Below are 19,988 nucleotides of genomic sequence, written 5' to 3' on the forward strand. Positions count from 1 at the left end.
TTACATTGGATTAATGTATGATTCCTGGAAATGGGTGGCTGATGGTTGGCATGGACTTGAAGGACTGTATCTCTCTATGTATATTAGATATCCTGAGGACACCTTAACTCAAAAACAAGTCCATTCACCCAGCATTCTCTGATCTATACCATTCCTAAGCAACAGATACATTTTTAAACCCTCATCACCATTTCAAATCTTTCTATAGTTGCATCCATCTTCTTTTCGGTAACTTCTTCAGTATTCTCCTTGCGTATGTCTATATATGGCTTCTTACACAATCAAATTTCATTCCACTTCACCAATAGCAGCTATACCTTCAACTGCTAAAGCTCTAGAATTTTCTTTGTATCAAGTTCAAGTGCATTATCAAAAAATTTATAAATTATACAACCCTGAGAGTTACTTGCTCAGAAAGAACCCAATTAAAGAAAAAAAATAAAAAGACCAACACTCAATGCGCGAGAAAGAAAAAAAAAACACACAAATCATGCAAACAATTGAAGCGAACAACAATATTCTGAACCAAAATTGAGTCCTCAGATCCGAAACACAGAGTAGCCCGCAGTCAACCCAAAGCTTTGCTTATCAGTTAAGCATATTAGCAGGCACAGAGCACAGCAGCCGGGGCAGTCTTCATAGCCTCAGTGCTATGGGGAGGAGTGACCATCACAGAGAGTGAGCAAAATTGGCTATCACCCTAGATGCCAACACCCTATCTTTCCAGTCTATCTGGGCTGGTGTTTCAATTGACCAATCAATTGAATAGCGCAAGGTTCTGAACCCTAGAAAAAGGAGTGACCATCACAGAGAACGAGCAAAAAATAAATAAATAAATAGATAGATAGATTAAAAAAATCGGCTCTTGCCTCTGATCTGGGCCAGCGTTTACATTGTCTAAACAGCGAATGGTATCTCACACTAGGACACAGTGGCAGCGAAAGGCTACAGGCCTAGACCATACCAGCTAGTGACTCAATCCGGGCCTACATTTCACCACCCAGCCCAAAGCCGCTCTCAAGCTTTTCAAATCAGCTCCACGCCCAGAGAGATCCAACCTCGCACCTGGACCAGTTGTACAGGCACCAAATCTCCTCTGTTCATCTAACTTTTCTGTTAGAGAACTGTTCTATCACAACGCTTCTGTAGCTCTTCCCATATTTGGTAGGCTGTTTAAAATCTCCCTTTGACCAAGTTTAGGGTCATCTGCTCTAATTCACCTGGGGCTCACTGTCAATTTTCTGTTTCTTTTGATAAACACCCCTATTAAATACTTCAATATCTTTATGGTATCTTAAAGACATCATAAAAAAAGATGCAAATTGCTGGACATACAAATGTTTTCAAAAAATGGATAGGGGAGCAATGAATAAAACAGAAGGTCTACAATAAAGTGAAAGGCTAGAGGAATTAAATGATATAATGGAATGATGACGGGACAAGTAAAAGAGTCCAGGTGAGTTGTAAATGACAAAGGAAATGTCTCAAAATAATAGAAAAGGCAAAATTGATTATGACTAGAATAATGAGAATACAATTGATTGGTCAAAGAATACAAAATAATCATTCATTAGGTACTGCTCCACAACCTTCCATCGAGCTATATCACAGTAGTACAAAAGGACAGGTTCAGAGTCTAACTACAGACCAAAAAGATGTGGTTCATAATCCAATCTGAATTTAGTCTTCCCAGTGAAGAAGAACTGCAGCTTATTGTCCATTATACTATGTTAAGCAGAAAATAAGGAACACATGATTACTTGATTTTAAAATACACCCTTACATCATGTTCTCCAAGAGCCAGCAAAAAAAAGGATACAGGACTTAGAAACACCACAATAATGTCATCATTACAGATGATTCTAAATGAATGAATGTGGCTATTAGAATGCATACTAAAATGCTGATACCTTAAGGCACTCTAACCAGTTGCCCTTCCAGCCAATACATAATCAAAAATCAGTGGTTAATATAATGTGAATCCACTTTTCAAACAGCATCTACCATGGCTTCAATCTGCAATCAAATAATCAGGTTACTTGAATTTGTGATGAGAGCTACAAGTCTCTTACACAGCTGGATGGCAACTTGCCAGATTTCCTGAAATGTTAGGCTGTAAGTGAAGGTTTCATGAACTAGCACTGGATACACCAGTGAAAGCTCCATCCCGTCTGAACCACCTACCTTAAAGGAGATACAGAAACAACTTTTGTTTACTAGGTCTGCCACAGCTACATCATTAAACCCAAAGGATATCGCTAGCACAAGACAGAAATATATTAAAATTATATGCTGAGCTGAAAGACATCTCACTTTAAAATGTGCACACTTATTTAAAGGAAGGAATAGGATATCTGATAATTCTAGCCCTAAAAAGTGCAAACTGCCAATTAACACTGCAAACACGATGGCAGATAATCTGTGGTCTATATTTAAATCAACCCCAACCATCAAAACATGCAGCCAATTTAAAAACTCTACCCTACAAAATCAGAAGAGACTTAATGCCCTGTGTATTGTCATGTTAGAAAAATCAATAGTGATCACAATTGCAAAATGACATTGTGGGTGGGCTTCCCGAAGACTGAAAAACTGCCAATGTCATTCCACTCTTCAAGAAGGGAGGGAGGTAGAAGAAAGGGAATTGTAAGCCATATAGACTGCCTTCAGTGGTTGGAAAGATGCTGGAGTTTATTATTAAGATGAGATTTTATAGTACTTGGAGGCATATGATAAAGTAGGCCAAAGTCAGCATGACTTTCTAAAGGGGAAATCTTGCCTGACAAATTTGTTGGAATTCTTTGAGGAAATAACAGGCAAGATAGACAAAGGTGAATTGATGGATGTTGTGTATTTCGATTCTTAAAAGGCCTTTGACAAGGTGTCGCACATGAGGTTGTTTAACAAAGCAAGAACCCAAGGTATTACTGAAAATGCATAGAAGATTGACTGACAGGCAAAAGGCAGAGTGGGAATAAAGGGGGCATTTTCTGGTTAGCTGCCAGTGACGAGTGATGTGCCGCAGGGGTCAGTGTTGGGACCTCTTCTTTTCACATTGTATGTCAATGACCTGGATGAAGGAATTGATGGTAATGTTGAGGAAGCAGAGTGTTTGCAGAAGGACTTGTATTGGGGCAATGGGCAAAGAAGTGGCAGATGGAATATAATGTAGAATGAATAAAGTGCAGAGGGACTTGGGAATCCTAGTGAAAGATTCCCTGAAGGTTAACTTGCAGGCTGAGTCAGTGGTAAGGAAGGCAAATGCAATGTAAGTATTCATTTTGAGAGGACTAGAATACAGAATACAGATGCAATGCTGAGGCTTTATAAGGCATTGGTCAGACCACACTTAGAATACTGTGAGCAGTTACCCAAGAAAGGATGTGCTGACATTGGAGAGTCCAGAGGAGGTTCACGAGGATGATACCGGGAATGAAAGGGTTAACATATGAGGAGTATTTGACGGCTCTGGGCCTGTGTTCAGAAAAATGGGGAGGAGGGGGAGAAATCTCATTGAAACCTAACAAATATTGAAAGCTCTGGATAGAGTGGATGTGGAGAAGACAAGAAAATGTTTGGAAGAAATAAGGAGTAGGCAATAATTTCCAAATATAATTCTTCCCCCCAAGCCCACACTGAAGAACATTAAAGAACATCTTCTCTCTTCAGAAATATTCTATTTATGGAAAAATCAGACTTCTGGTGGTGAACTTCCCCGTCTCATTAAAAACAGATCTAGACAAGATATTCAATCAGCTAATGTTCTGACTAGAAGCATTATATAAGCATCTAATATTTAACTTAAGGACCACTTTGAAGTATAGGAAATTATAACATTTAAATTAATTTCAGACGTACTGCTGAATCCAAATACCTTTGAAATAGACTCAGGAGACAGCACATTTATAGGCTTTTTGGCATCAATCTATAACTTGCTCTCTGGAATAATCACAAAATAAAATTTCACAATGACTGCACAAGTTTCTTCTTCATAGTTCCCTCTTCAATACTCCTTATTATTTGCAGTGTATATTAAAAGATACAATTCTATGGCAACAGCTACATTCAAAGAAAATCAGACTGCAGGATTCCATTATAATGTACTGGCCACCAAATTAAAAGTCTATGATACATAGGGTCACTGAATAATATCTTGATGATGATTTCCCATAATCTATTAGACTTATCAAACATGCTTTCTTCTATGCAAGTACAAAGTATTCTTAGCTGAAACTAAAACTTCTACAGCGTAGTTAAATGATCAAGTGATTAAAACTACAAACCCCATTTCCAGAAAAGTTGGGATATTTTCCAAAATGCAATAAAAACAAAAATCTGTGATATGTTAATTCACGTGAACCTTTATTTAACTGACAAAAGTACAAAGAAAAGATTTTCAATATTTTTTCTGACCAACTTAATTGTATTTTGTAAATATACACAAATTTAGAATTTGATGGCTGCAACACACTCAACAAAAGTTGGGACAGAGGCATGTTTACCATTGTGTTACATTACCTTTCCTTTTAATAACACTTTTCAATCGTTTTGGAACTGAGGATTCTAATTGTAGTAGATATGCAATTGGAAATTTTGTCCATTCTTGCTTGATATAAGACTTCAGCTGCTCAACAGTCTGTGGTCTCCGTTGTCTGATTCTCCTCTTCATGACGTGGCATATATTTTCAATAGGAGACAGATCTGGACTGGCAGCAGGCCAGTCAAGCACACGCATTCTGTGTCTACAAAGCCACAGTGTTGTAGCGCGTGCAGAATGTGGTCTGGCATTGTCCTGCTGAAATAAGCATGGACGTCCCGGGAAGAGACGCCGCCTTGATGGCAACATATGTCTCTCTAAAATCCTAATATACACCTCAGAGTCAATGGTACCTTCACATACATGCAATTCACCCATGCCGTGGGCACTGATGCACTCCCATACCATCACAGATGCTGGCTTTTGCACCTTTCGCTGATAACAATCAGGAAGGTCATTTTCATCTTTGGCACAGAGAACTCGACGCCCATTTTTTCCAAAAACTAGCTGAAATTGGACTCATCTGACCACAGCACACGGTTCCACAGTCTTTCGGTCCATCTGAGATGAGCTCGGGCCCAGAGAACTCGCCGGCGTTTCTGCATAGAGTTGATGTTTGGCTTCCTCCTTGCGTAATACAGTTTCAAGTTACATTTCTGGATGCAGCGACGGACTGTGTTAAGTGACAATGGTTTTCCGAAGTATTCCTGAGCCCAGGTGGCTATAATTGTCACAGTAGCATGACGGTTTCTTAGGCAGTGCCGCCTGAGGGCTCGAAGATCACGCGCATTCAACAGTGGTTTCCAACCTTGTCCTTTACGCACTGAGATGTCTCTGAATTCTCTGAATCTTTTCACAATATTATGTACTGTAGATGTCAAAAGACCTAAATTCTCTGCAATCTTGCATTGGGAAATGTTCCTTTTGAACTGACTAACAATTCTGTCACAAATTTTGGCACAAAGGGGTGAGCCACGACCCATCCTTGCTTGCAAAGACTGAGCCTTTGATGGACGCTACTTTTATACCCAGTCATGATACCTCACCTGCTACCAATTAGCCTGCTTACTGTGGAGTCTTCCAAACTGGTGTTACTTGAATATTCTGTGCACTTTTCAATCTTATTTTAACTCTGTCCCAACTTTTGTTGAGTGTGTTGCAGCCATCAAATTCTAAATTTGTGTATATTTACAAAATACAATTAAGTTGGTCAGTAAAACTATTGAAAATCTTTTCTTTGTACTTTTGTCAGTTAAATAAAGGTTCGCGTGAATTAACATATCACAGATTTTTGTTTTTATTGCATTTTGGAAAATATCCCAACTCTTCTGGAAATGGGGTTTGTAAATTCAGAGTATAGCAAGAGAAATTGGGGTGGAGCTTAACGGCGATTCCTTTGCTCGCATCTTTGGAAACAGCTCTATTTCTACCTTTAATATCTTTATTTTATTCTTTCAGGGTTCTTTTGAAGACTTTGACCTGGAGTTACACACAGGCTTCGGTTCTTTGTGGGAATGGGACACGTTCTCGGGGTTCCGTGACTGGCCGCTATTTGACATGCCAAGGATTTGGCCTGAGAATCTTGATTGTGTTCAGAAGCCTAAGATCTTGGGGCTCTGGAGACAGACGGATCAAGGGTTGGTCGTTGGGGAGGCTGGAGAATCTTTCACTGTGGGCCCAAAGACTCAAGGTCTTTGCGATCTTCAGACACAGAGCTTGAAAAAAGCGGCAAAATGAACTTCTAAGGTCGTAAACCAGTGGGTTGCTGTTATGTCTCCCACTCGCCGTGAAAATGAGGGACAACTCGCATCCCTTGCCAGGGAGAAAGAGAACCTGTAGGTTGTCAAATTCGGATGAAATGCGAAGCTTTTGGGGTAAATTTGCTCTACGTCTTTGCTATTGCTTAGCAGACGCTTGGGCTCGGTGACTGTACCGATGCGCACTTATTTTTGCTGGTGGGAGGGAGGGAGGATCGTTGCTCACTGCCACTTATGCGCGGGAGGGGGAGCTGGGTGGGGGTACTTTGGGGTTCTCATGTTTAACTGTCGTTCATTTTTTGGGGTACTTCTCTGTTTTCGTGGATGTTTTGTGAAGAAAAAGCATTTCAGGATGTATATTAAATACATTTCTCTGACATTAAACTTGACCTTTGAACCTATTAGATAAAATTGAGCTAAGCTTAGTGTTTTGAATCCTACAACTAGGAAAGGATTAGAGTAAAAATGTAATGTTTTTCTAGAGATTGCTTACCTCCTTGAATCCCTTTTACAGTTGCAGTTTTTCCAGCATTATCCAGTCCCACCATTACTAGAGTTACCTTCCTGTAAAACAAATGTGCTGCATTACTTTTGAACAACATTTGATCATTGGCTTATCATCTATACCGGTGGCAGATTCAGTTCTCCTGTGTTTCATTTGTTATACTGTAAAATCATGTGTGTATGTGCCAGTGCATCTTCCTATTTTAAATTACTTTTCACCCCAAGAGGGACTCATAAGTTAATTCTTCCAAGACGTAATTAAACTATGTCTCTGCAGTATTCAACAAACACAAAACTGCTCATGAGTATTGCTAAGTAACAAATTCCAAACATCCGTATTACCTTACACAAGCAGAAAATTAACTGAATACTCCATTCAAATATTACTAATAGAGTATTCACATTGTGACTCAGTTTTCCTGTCATGATAATTTACCAGTATCGTGGAAGTCCTAACACATGACAGATATTGAACAAGTGAACTTCAGTGAACTGCAATCCACAAAAAGTCAAAAGGTAAATGGCACTGGCAGATTAATCCGCAGAGGCCAATTTCCAGTGGCTCACCCAGCTGACTTATATTTAACATGGAAATTTTCCCTTAGAAACAAGGTAATCAGAAAGTAGCCTACTTAGTTATAAATGATTTTAATTTATAAAACTATCTTTACTACGAAGGTAACTACTGTGTAAGAGGCTGGATATTATTTGTACAACTGGTAAACTGCTGATATATCAAAAGTGGACAGATCTTGAATCACAAGGCAGCCAACAAAAAGAAATTAAGCTAAATAGCTCCTACTTAATTATAAATAAATTAGAGTTATAGGCAAATTTCCCCCAGCATTACAGTGGACAAAATTAATAATACCTGTTATAAGATGGAAATACCCATGAATCTGAATGGAGGTTCCTATTCTGCAAATAAAATGTATTTTTTTAATTTAATTTCTTTGAATCATTAAAATAATTATGTTTAAATGCCTTTGATGACCAAACAAATATAAAAACTCTTACAGACTTTGACCAGAGACAAAACGACGAAGTCTTACCTTCTGTCAAAGGCTGTTTGGACATACCAGAGGCAGAATGTTAGCAGTTCACTGAATGAGGTCAAATCACCTCTAAAGTAACACATTAAAAATGCTGGAGGAATTCAGCAGGTCAAGCAGCATCTATAGAAGTGAATCAATAGTCGATACTTTGGGTTAAGACCCTTCATCAGGACTGGAAAGGAAGTAGGAAAATACTAGAATAAGATGGCAGAGGGAGAGGAAGGAAGAAGGTGATAGGTGAAGCCAGGTGGGTGGAGGAGAAGGGTTGAATTAAGAAGCTGGACCAAGTGAATTTAATGGCAGGGTAGAAGTTGGAGACAAGTTGATGAAATTGATGAGCTCAACATGGGTGCATGAAGCACCACCAATGCAGTCATCAATGTAGTGCAGAAAGAGTTTGGGAGCATAACCAGGGAAGGGTTGGAAAATGGACATAGCCAATGAAAAGTCAGGCATAGCTGGGGCCCATGTGGGTGCCCATGGCTACACACTGAGTTTGGAGAAAGTGGGAGGAGCTAAAAGAGAAAATGTGGAGACTTAACACCTTTTTGATGGGGGATGGAAATACTAAAGTATTAGGATAAGGTGAACCAGGACAATTGAGGACTTGCATCTGCACCAGGTTAGTACAGATGTGGGAGAATGTCCAATTTGGCTGGGGACAAGAAAGAGAAATAAATTGTAGCATTCAATCCACAGAAGGATTTACTCACTGTGCTGGCAAATTTACTGTAAACTCATAGTTCTTCCATACATAAAAAAAATAATTTAAGTGTTAAATGAAAATGATGATTAAAACAAATTACTCTATTGTCAGCAGTCATGGTACTCTCTTTTTGTATCTTATGTGCCTAATGCTAATATTAATTTTGAGGTGAAAAATTACCTTTCCCCATTCATACCCACTTGTTTTTAAACCACATGGACATCTAAACAACATTAAAAGACTAATCACAAGCAAACTGATATTGACAACAAATAACTGAGAGCGCTAAAGACACTGAAGCACAAGTGGAATATTAGGTAAATATTTAATGTTAGAAATGGTGAAATTCCCTTCCTTTGATAGTATAATTTATGTTGCTGTCTGACATACAGATAGGAATTATCGCTGTGCAACTTTTTGAAAAACACTGCATTTTTGAGGTAAGGTTATTTTGGAAATATCCTTGGCTTTATTAGAATGAAACTTGTCACTCAGAAGTTGCTTTTCAAATCCAATTGTACACAGATCAATCACGTAGAGTTATTGACAAGAAGTTCAGTCAAAGCAAATTTAAAATCATACCTGACAGGTTCTCGCCAACGTTTTAACCATAAGCAACAGTTAGCCATGAGATTAAACATATCTTCTCTGAAATACTGGAGGATCAAACTTCAGCTGCAGATAAACCAACTAGAAATCAACATCTGCAACAGAATAAAGAGAGCTTACAACACAAAAAAGCACTTTCAAAATTAGAAATAACAAACTCAATGCTACTTCATGGAAAAAAAAAGACTAAAGTTTAAAATATGAAGAAAATATAAATTAAATTTTAGTTTGGGCATTAATGAGCAAGCCCTTTCAACCTAGGTTGGCAAATGCAAAATGTGCATTCTCAGCAAATCAGGTTGCATCAGTGGAAAGAGAAATAAAACACTGTCACTGTCTGACCTAATGAACATAACCAGCATTTATGTTTTTGTTTCAGATTTTCAGCAAGAATGATTTTTTGATTAATTTACTGGTAAATCTCGATATTAATTATCCAAGTTATACAATGCCATATTTTTCCATTTCCTGCTCATTCATTCAACTAAGAGCCTCCTGAATGCCCCGATTGTACTTGGCTCTACCATCACCCCAAGCAGTACATTCCAAGCACCTGCCGATCTCTGTGTAAAAACAGTTGCACCGCATATATCTCCTCTCAACTTACCCCTTCTCACCTTAAATACATGCCCTCTAGTATTAGACATTTCAACCCTGTGAACAATACACTGGCGACTCATAGTTATGCCTCTCATAATCTTATAAACCTCTATCAGGTCTCTCCTCAGCCTCCACCATTCCAGAGAAAACAACGCAACTTTGTCCAACATCTCCTATAACAATGTTCTCCAATTCAAGCAGCATCTTGCTAAAGCTCATCTGCACCTTCTCCAAAGCCTCAACATCCTTCCTATAAAGAGGAAACTGGAACTGAATGGAATACTCTAGATGTGATCTATATATTCAACATAACTTCCCAACTCCTGAACTTACCCTATAAACCTGTGTAGCCACTTTCAGGAAGCTATGAACCTAGACCTCAAGATCCATCTACACATCAAAACTTTAAAGGTCTCCCAAATGCAACCCCTAAGAATCCTCTCCAGTAACTTTCCTACCACTGAAGTGAGACTACAACCCAGATCTATGATGTCCATATTGGCTAGACAGAACACAAAGATATCAGTCAAGGCCCCAGCAATCTTATCTCTTGCCTCTCGCAATAACCTGGGCCCTGAGAACTTGTCCACCTTAATATTCTATTTAAAGGGACCTCACAGTACCACTTCCTTTATCTTTATCCCAATCAAGAATGGCCAACTAATTCAAGAACTAATACAAGATGCCATACAATTGCCGTCAGAAGCTGGTGTATTAAAATGTAAAAGCCACTCTAAAATGACTACAATTGAAAACCATGGAAATGCATTCATGGATGATATTGCCAAAAAGGCAGCATGGGAAGAGACAAAAGTATCAAGAACCCACAACTGGAATTACGGAAACAGTGGAACTCAGTATCACAAACAAACAAGATATTCAAGATGCAAGCTCAATGCTCCAACCAGGAAAAGTGGTTCTAGATGCAGAGTGGTGGGAGGTTAAACAGTGATGGAGTATTGAAAGATAGCACTAATAATAGACAAATAACTCCAACTAAGTTGCTTCTTTACCCGGCACAGCAAATATACTCCCTGGGCCACAATGGAGTGCAAAAGATTCTCCCAATGGTGGTGGAATCCAAAATTCAGGGCATAAGCTCAAAAATATATTTGAGAAATGCATGACATGCCAAAAAAACAAATCATGGATTAGGGGAAAAGCTACCACAACTAAGTGCTCCTGCCCCAACAGGTCTATTTTTACACTTACAAGTGGACTACCGTAGATTCCGGATTTTAAGCCGCTACTTTTTTCCCACATTTTGAACAGCTTTGAACTCTGCAGCCTTTAAAACGGAGCGGCTAATGTATTATTTTTTTTCATGCCGCCGAAAACATTTTGCCTCGTAACAGTAGACCAATAAAATTGATGAGTAGTTCACAGAGGTCCAATGAAATTGTACGATAAATCAAGCGCACTTTCACAATTAAATTATTGTAAATCAGTCATTTGTACTCACCCTCATCAACATGGAAAACACTCGAAGAAAAGCATTGTGCTGCCTTTATGGCAGTTATTTAGTTTATAATATTTTCGCTTAGTAATTCATTTTCTAGTTAAAGTTAGAAGAGTTTTAACTATATTTGTTTTCTGTACTACATCGCGGGATGCTATGACGTCACACCCGGTTTCGCCGCGTCTTGTGGGAAAAATGCTGTTTGCGATAAACGGGAAGGAGGGGGCATTAGACCCGAGCGAAACGCTGCTTTTAAATGCCGTTTGCGATAAACGGGACGGCGGGGGGGGAGCGGCGGAGCGAAAACGCTGCTTTTAAGTTAAAGGCGATCAATAACTTTTCCTGGTAGGCTGCAGTATATATATTTTTTACCAGTCGTTAGGAGATATTGGAATGTTGTTCAGTAAAGAAGTATACGCAACGTATATTTAAAAGTAGCCGCGTTACAGGCACGGTTCGAAAAAAAGCATTTGCAATATGTATTTGTTTTTGTTACCATATGGATTTAATTAAAAGTTAAAAAATCCTCACGTGTAATATCTTTCTGTGTAAATATCTCATATTACAACGTGGGACACCTGCGGCCGAAAATCCGGTGCGGCCTTTACAAGTAAAAAATTGATTTTATTTCTAAAATTAGAGCCAGTGGCTTTTAATCAGGTGCGCTCTGTAGTCCGGAATCTACGGTATATTTCTTTGTCAAAGTGTCAATGATATTCAGATGTCCTGGTAATAGTGAACAAGTTTTCAAGTGCCAGCGAACAACATGACAAAAGGTGATGCCCTTCAGTCAGTTCACACAGTTACTTCATATTTCCTCTTTCATTTATGATTCTGCTACTAAGCTTGGAACCTGTGGTTTCCATTTTGATGGCATTTTCCAGCCAATTGTGAAATCTGGCACATTGCTGTGTCGAAGGAAAGTGGTGAGGTTTCAAGCAGAGTGTGTGGCCTGGAGACCTCGCCTATCAAAGCATTGAGCAAAATTGCCACTTGGTAGTGAAGGTAAAAGTAGAATGGTATGCCATTCGATCTTCTCTTAGCAACTAAGAGAGTGGGATCATGTACAGTTATAGGTTTGAAGACATGAAAGACAACTAGTTTGGCTGATCATATTCGCAAAGAAGCAGCTAAAAATACATCAATCTAATGGATGGGGTTTCTTTGATTGGATTCATTTAAGTCTTGGAAGCTGGGGTTACTTAATGCAGTGTTACAAGTCATATTATTCACACTAATCTGCTTTATCACAATTTACATTCTTTTAATTCACTTATAGGCAATCATCACCAGAATAGTTCAAACTCCTACTAATCTGCCTAACCATGACATAATCTTATGAATACTTTGAAGAATATATATGCTTTTTGATAATTCATAATCCAAGTAGTTTTTGATTACTTATACATAATGTAAATACCACAAGATTTTTCTTCTGCTGAATTTTCAAATGTAATGATTCTAAACGGAGTGCGGGGAAATTATTGGATCTGACCAATTTTTATTGTCATTTTTTTGAAGTTTAAAAATAAACTACCGTAGATTCCGGACTACAGAGCGCACCTGATTATTAGCCGCTGGCTCTAATTTTAGAAATAAAATCAATTTTTTAATTGTAAAGGCCGCACCGGATTTTAGGCCGCACCGCTACTTTTAAATATACATACGTATCGGTAACACAAATTACGTTGCATATACTTTTTTACTGAACAGCACGAACAACATTCCAATATCTCCTAGCGACTGGTAAAAATATATATATTGCAGCCTACCAGGAAAAGTTATTGATCGACTTTAACTTAAAAGCAGCGTTTTCGATCGGGTCTAATCGGGTCTGACGCTTGCGCAATGCGCTCGGGTCTAATCGGGTCTGACGCTTGCGCATTGCGATCGGGTCTAATCGGGTCTGACGCTTGCGCAATGCGCTCGGGTCTAATCGGGTCTGACACGCTTGCGCAATGCGATCGGGTCTAATCGGGTCTGACGCTTGCGCAATGCGCTCGGGTCTAATCGGGTCTGACGCTTGCGCATTGCGATCGGGTCTAATCGGGTCTGACGATTGCGCAATGCGCTCGGGTCTAATCGGGTCTGACACGCTTGCGCAATGCGATCGGGTCTAATCGGGTCTGACGCTTGCGCAATGCGCTCGGGTCTAATCGGGTCTGACGCTTGCGCATTGCGATCGGATCTAATCGGGTCTGACGCTTGCGCAATGCGCTCGGGTCTAATCGGGTCTGACGCTTGCGCATTGCGATCGGGTCTAATCGGGTCTGACGCGCTCGGGTCTTGCTTCGAGTATTTTCCATGTTGATGAGGGTGAGTACAAATGACTGATTTACAATAATTTAATTGTGAAAGTGCGCTTGATTTATCGTACAATTTCATTGGACCTCTGTGAACTACTCATCAATTTTATTGGTCTACTGTTACGAGGCAAAATGTTTACGAGGCGGCATGAAAAAAAAACCATGTATTAGCCGCTCTGGATTATAGGCCGCAGAGTTCAAAGCTGTTCAAAATGTGGGGAAAAAGTAGCGGCTTATAATCCGGAATATACGGTATCTATTTACACTTTAAGCGGCCTTTATATACATAACAATTTGGTATGCCTCTATTGGCTATACAAAGTATAATTCTAGAGTTTCTTTGTTCTTTGACTAAGTGGCGTGTATTTTATCATTGGATCTAAATCAGTCTGGTTTAATATCACTGGGATATGTCATGCAAGTTGCCATCTTTGCGGCAGCAACACACTGCAATACATAACAATAGAAAAAATGTTAATTACAATAAATAGATATTAAATAGTTAAATTAAATAAGCAATGCAAAAATAGAAATAAGGAAGTCAGGAGGTAGTGTTTAAGGGTTGTTATGACCCCAGCCCCCTCCTTTGTGAGAATCGCAAGAGAGAGAGAGCGACGTGCTGAAATTGGACTCAGGAAAATAAGAGAGAAGCCTTAAGGTTTGGAATGTGGTCTGGCCTCTCAGCCAGACAAAAGCCACGGACATGGCCATTGTCTCTTGGAGACACCTTTGTGAAATGGGGACTGGACTACGTGCAAACCCTCAGGGCAACGTGGGCTGGGTGATGGAGAAAGATTGCCACACCCCCACCCTGATTGACAGCTACAACCCTGATAAAAGGTGGGCTGCCGAGGCGGCCCCTCAGACGCACCAAGGAGACATGCTAAGAAGACACGATAGTGCTTCCCGTCGGAGCGGGAAGCCATTTTGAAGGAAGCCACGTGCGTTAGATTCCGGATCGGGAGTCTGTGGCTGAAACCAAAGGAAAAACCGTTTTTAACTAACAACAGGGATTTGCTTCGCAAAGACAACGGGCAGGTGTTCCCTTTTCTCTCACCAATCTCTCTCTCCGTGAAATGCCAGCGGTTCCCAAACGGAAAAGCCTGCAGATTTCTGAGTGACTTTTATATTTCCAGTGGACTCAGTATTATCCCCTAGACAACGATAGAGCTTATTTCTGATTGATTATTACTATACCTGTGCTTTAGATTGAGTATTGACGACGTATATGATCTGAATGTTTTGTATTAACCATACGTTTGTGCCCTTTTATAAATAAAAACGTTTGAAAATAGTACCATCAGACTTCAGCAGACCTCTCTATCTTTGCTGGTAAGTCACCCAGTTACGGGGAACGTAACAGGGTTCAATGTCCATTTAGAAATGGAAGAGCGGAAGAAGCTTTTCTGAATCATTGAGTGTGTGCCTTCAGGCATCTGTACCTCCTTCCTGATGGTAGCAATGAGAACAACGCATGACCTGGGTGATGGAGGTCTTGATAATGGATGCCGCCTTCTTGAGGCATTGCTCCTTGATGATGTCCTGGATACTACAGAGACTAGTGCCCATGACGGAACTGACTAAATTTACAACTCTCTGCAGCTTATTTTTCTGTGCAGTAACCCCCCCCACCCCATACAAGACAGTGATGCAGCCAATTAGAATGCTCTGCACAGTACATTTGTAGAAGTTTGAAAGTGTCTTTGGTAACATACCAAATCCCCTCAAAAGTCAAATGAAATATAGCTGCTGTCATGCCTTTGTTGTAGCTGCATCGATGCAATGGGCCCAGGATCCTCAAAGATACTGGACACCCAGGAAAACAAACTTGCTCACTCTTTCCACTTCTGATCCCCTTATGAGGAATCATGTGTTGTCCCTCAACTAGCTGATCTATCTCACTCCTGTATTCTCTCTTGTCCCCATCTGAAATTCTGCCAACAAAGTTGTATTGTTAGCAAATTTATAGATGGCATTCGAGCTGTGACTAGCTACATAGTCATGGGTGTAGAGAGAATAGAGCAGCGGGCTAAGCACACTTCCCTGAGGTATACCAGTGTTGACTGTCAGCGAGATGGAAATGTCAGTTCCAATCCACACAGACTGTGGTCTTCCGGTTAGGAAGTTGAGGATCCGGTTGCAGAGGGAGGCACATAGGCCCAGGTTCTGGAGCTTTTCAATCAGAACTATACGAATAATTATGCTAAACACTTCAGTATAATCAATAGACAGCATTCTGACACAAGTATTTATATTGTCCGGATGATCCAAGGTCGCAAGACGAGCCAATGAGATTGCATCCGCCACAGACCTGGTGTGGCAATAGGCAAAGTGCAGTGGGTTCAGCTCCTTGCTGAGAAGAATTAATTCTAGCCATAACCAACCTCTCCTAGCACTTCATCACTATAGATGTGAATGCTACTGGTTGACAGTTGTTAAGACAGCTCACCCTACTCTACTTGGGCACCAGAATAATTGTTGCCCTTTTGCAGCAGGTGGGAACTTCCAAATGCAGCAATGAGAGATTGAACACCCTTGCCAGTTGGTTAGCACAGATTTCCACCGGGCCTATCGCCTTACAAGGGTTAATTGGTTGATTTTATGGCAGTATTAAATAAGTACTTCCTAAGTGGTTGTCTTTCATTTGTGGAATTTTTATTATCGTTTGTGTATAAAGTTTTATGCTAAGCAGTTCTGTTCCTGTTCTCTTAGTTTTATCAACTCTTTAACAAAACAAATTGCGAAGCAGCAAGATTCAATGCCTCATTCATGACTTCTAAAGAAAGCTTGGATTTAAACACTAGAATTCAACAGGCCCAGCACAAGCTTGGGCAACAGCACCTGACCTGCCTGAGTATGTTTCAGCATTCTGGACTCACTCCTGAATTCCACAGCTTCTGGTCACTTGATTTCTCCTATCACTTTCAATCAGTTGTCCATGTGTGACACAATGACACAATCCTGTTCTGGATTTCACAACTCCTACGTTCTTTCTGCTAATTTCCCCACTCTCAAACTGCTCCCATTCACTTATTAACCAGATAACCTTGGTTACAGCTTATCCATTACAGTCAACCTGGTGTGACCCTATGAAAGAAAAGTTGCTCCTAGGTACTTCCTGCAGATTTATGTGCTTCTTTTCCCTTTCATAGTTGGGATAAAGGGCCTTCTATTTGAAACATTAACTGTGTTTCCGATTAAAGGAAGACCATACACGCTCCACATAAACAGCACCAGAGTTCTGGATTGGAATTATGAGAAAGCTGCTCTAGTACCTGTGCCTCCCCATGTCTATTTTTGATAGTTCTTCATCTCTGATTCTAAATTCTGGAACTCCCCAACAGTACTGTAACAGCACAATCATCAGACTGACCACAATGGTTCAAGCAGTAACCCACCAGCTTCTTCGTTAAGGCATTTAGGGATGGACAATAAATTCCAACCTTACCAGCAATGCTTAGAAATTGAATAATGAATAAAAACATAAAAACACTTTTCTCAAGCAGTAAAGATACAATGGAAAATGTTATGACATTATTACCTCACTAAAGCTTCAAGAAGTTCCAACGATGTTGTTCAGAAGTTGAATCTCTTCTTCCCTCCACTCCAACACTTCCCACCTACCAAATTTAAAGAATTGTGTTAATTGGAATATTGATTTAAAAACAGATTAAGATTCATTTTGAGAAGTATTTAGGAATTCTACTCCTGAAAATGCCAGTTAAGATCCATATTAGCAGTGTTTTGAAACAAAGTCAGATTACATAAAATCATACTTCATATTTAGAAAATTTTACTATAAAAATGTATTTCTGTCCTTAGTTATAACCTAAAGTGTGTTTCACATTCAATTTATTTTGAGTCACTAATTCAAGAAAACAACCCCCCCCCCTCCAAAACCTTACCATTAGAAACAAATGTTGTAAACAACCAAGGAATCATTCTGCTGAAAATTTTCAGCATTTTCTATTTTTATTTCAGATTTCCAGTATTAGGAGTGTACCGCAACAATTTTTGCTCTGACTAATCACTCACAAAAATGAATTCCGGACCATAACCTTTGGCTGAGTGAAAAAAAAATCCTAATGACACCTCCAGACAAATCTTTCTTATAGAACATAAATACTACAATGGTCGTTCACATCATAGGGCTACCTGGACGAAGCAAGAAAGGTGAAAATAGTAAGCATAGAAAAAAGTACTACATTAGAGATGAATGAATCTGAAATGTATTAACGGAACGCTATTATCCATGAGCAGTGCTAACCCAATAATAACCGTGCAATCTATGAATAACGTACTCAGCAATTTATTTGAAACAAATCAAAAACATCACAGAAATATGTAAGATTTGGAGCAAAACTGGTTTATTTTATACGTCAGGTAAAGCTCCAACTCAGTGAAATAATGTCCGAAGCGCCCCCCCCCCCCCCCCCCATTAAAGATCTTCAGCAGCCGAGATGTCTTCAGGGATTCCCTGATCCTCCCCAAAAGCACCGATGAAAGCCTCCGGTGGTTAACGCCAATCTCGGACAAAAAAGATGATGTTCACGCCACCCAATTAAACCACACAACAAATCTCTGCGACTGCTTTCTGCAGCGGCGCCGGCCTCGCCAATTACCTGCTTTAAAGAGAGTTATGGGAGGCACACTGGGGCCCCAGGCCTTCTCCCCTACCAGAGCAGAGGCTGGTGCTCCGAGCTCGGTTGCTGGACTCGGGTATACACCGCTCTCTCACTACCGTGATTGCCCTTCGCCTGCCACTTGCCGTGCATAAACACGAATGCCGGGTTTTCGCGGCGCTTGTAGCCACGGGGGGGTTTACCTGGTTCTATCGTCGTCCTGGCAACATTTGAAACGAGACATGCGTCGCCTGGCAGCGCAGTGACGTCACAACATTAAAGGCCGCTCGCTCCATCCCCGTGTTCGATTTTTGGCTGGAGCGGGAGCGAGTGCAACCGCCTTTGCTCGGCCACTGCGGCCGCGCCGAGTAAATCCGGCCTTTCACTTTGGCAGATCATGAAGTGATGTGAAAGAACTGCAACTTCTTATTTCAGCAGACCAGATTTAAAATCGTGCATCACCGCAGACCCTACGTATCAGAAAATATAGGTTTCATTCATTTCCTTCTATTACAATTTTTTAACCTTTTCTGTTAATCTGTGAAGAGATATTTAGACATCTCGGAACCTTCTCATCTAAGTGAACTGAATTCATCAACTGTACATATTTTTTAGAGAGTGGGAAACAACTGAAGGTCAAATCATAAAATAAAAAAAAATGTTAACGGGCAATAATTTCCACTATCCACTACGCACCCCAATGACTGAGGATGGCCCTAAGTATATCAGTGCCACCGAATCAGAGACCACCGCGTGTACCTATGGTTCACTGTCACATACAGAGGAGTGGAGATGCTTTTTGCCTTAAAGCATCTTAACCACATCTGGGGAATGCTGTAGGTGATATGTTAGATCTATGAGATACTAAGAAATTCCATTGTAATGCATGATGTCTGCATTGGCAACGTTCTTTCACTTATTTTATGTGTCATCATACTCACCCTTAGTAATGCTATTTAATGGAGACACTACAAAAATTCAGCATCTTTGTGATTTTTACTTCTTAGGCACTGTAAGATATCTTAGTTTCTTTCCTTAACCCAGTGCTAACAGAGCAGCTCCTGTAAATACTAGTCCTGGCACATAAGTACAGTGACTCTCTTGTCCAGCTTGTCCTCCATATGTACCAGAGGATGGTATTCCGAAGGAACTATAAAATTATAAACTAAAAACCCAAGTGCAAATATTGGAAATAAGAAAAGAGAAGGCAATGCTGGAAATGCTCAGTAACTCCTGTGATAGCAGGAAGATTACAGTTAATGTGACACCTTCCAGATATTTAGTGTTTCCTTTTAACCTCTTTAGAAATAGGGTGAGAGGAATGGCAAATATGCAACAGAAAATTAAAAAGGTGTGGACTTAGAACCATCCTCTAAGAGTGAAAATTCTCAATATACCAGAAAAAAGATGTTACCAGAGAGAATGTGTTCTGTCCCTTTAAAGGGGCCACCAAAGAGTATTTGATGCTTTTTATGCAATCATGATGTACACAGCGATTCGTTAATTGTTACCCTATTCTCCACAAACATTTATTGTTTCCATCAACGTTACAGTGGTGTGGCATTTAATACCTATAAATCAGTAATGGTAGAAAATGGCACAAATGGTGCCAAATAGGCCTAGTATTTTCAAGGCAGTAGAAATTAATGGACAGGTCAAAAGAACATGTAATTTTCCTAAATTAGACTCAGTATATGAATCACTTCTTAAATATAAAACAAAACCAACCTATTGCTCGTGTCTGTAATTAAAACAACCCACTGTCTACTCCGCAGAGACAACATGTTATTGAAAATCCAAAAACAGACATTTTATTCTGTTTATGAATCCTTG

The 19,988-nt window shown here is 39.9% G+C and overlaps 1 protein-coding gene across 2 annotated transcripts in view; it reads right to left on the minus strand.

Annotated features, from left to right (window-relative positions):
• The window catches only part of arl13b (ADP-ribosylation factor-like 13b), a 71,869-nt gene extending 53,402 nt beyond the window's left edge, over window positions 1-18,467 (minus strand). The window contains exons 1-4 of one of the 2 annotated variants that reach the window (XM_073045594.1): window positions 18,359-18,467; window positions 17,075-17,153; window positions 9,142-9,263; window positions 6,788-6,858 (exon numbers count right to left, since the gene is read on the minus strand). In XM_073045594.1, the coding sequence (XP_072901695.1) occupies window positions 6,788-6,858; window positions 9,142-9,200 (130 nt within the window). In that variant the 5' untranslated portion in view covers window positions 9,201-9,263; window positions 17,075-17,153; window positions 18,359-18,467. The other variant, XM_073045595.1, reaches the window with a different exon arrangement.
• Between the last annotated feature and the right edge of the window lie 1,521 nt (window positions 18,468-19,988).

Source organism: Hemitrygon akajei, chromosome 5 (assembly GCF_048418815.1).
Source record: "Hemitrygon akajei chromosome 5, sHemAka1.3, whole genome shotgun sequence".
In the NCBI taxonomy this organism is placed as follows: Eukaryota; Metazoa; Chordata; class Chondrichthyes; order Myliobatiformes; family Dasyatidae; genus Hemitrygon; species Hemitrygon akajei.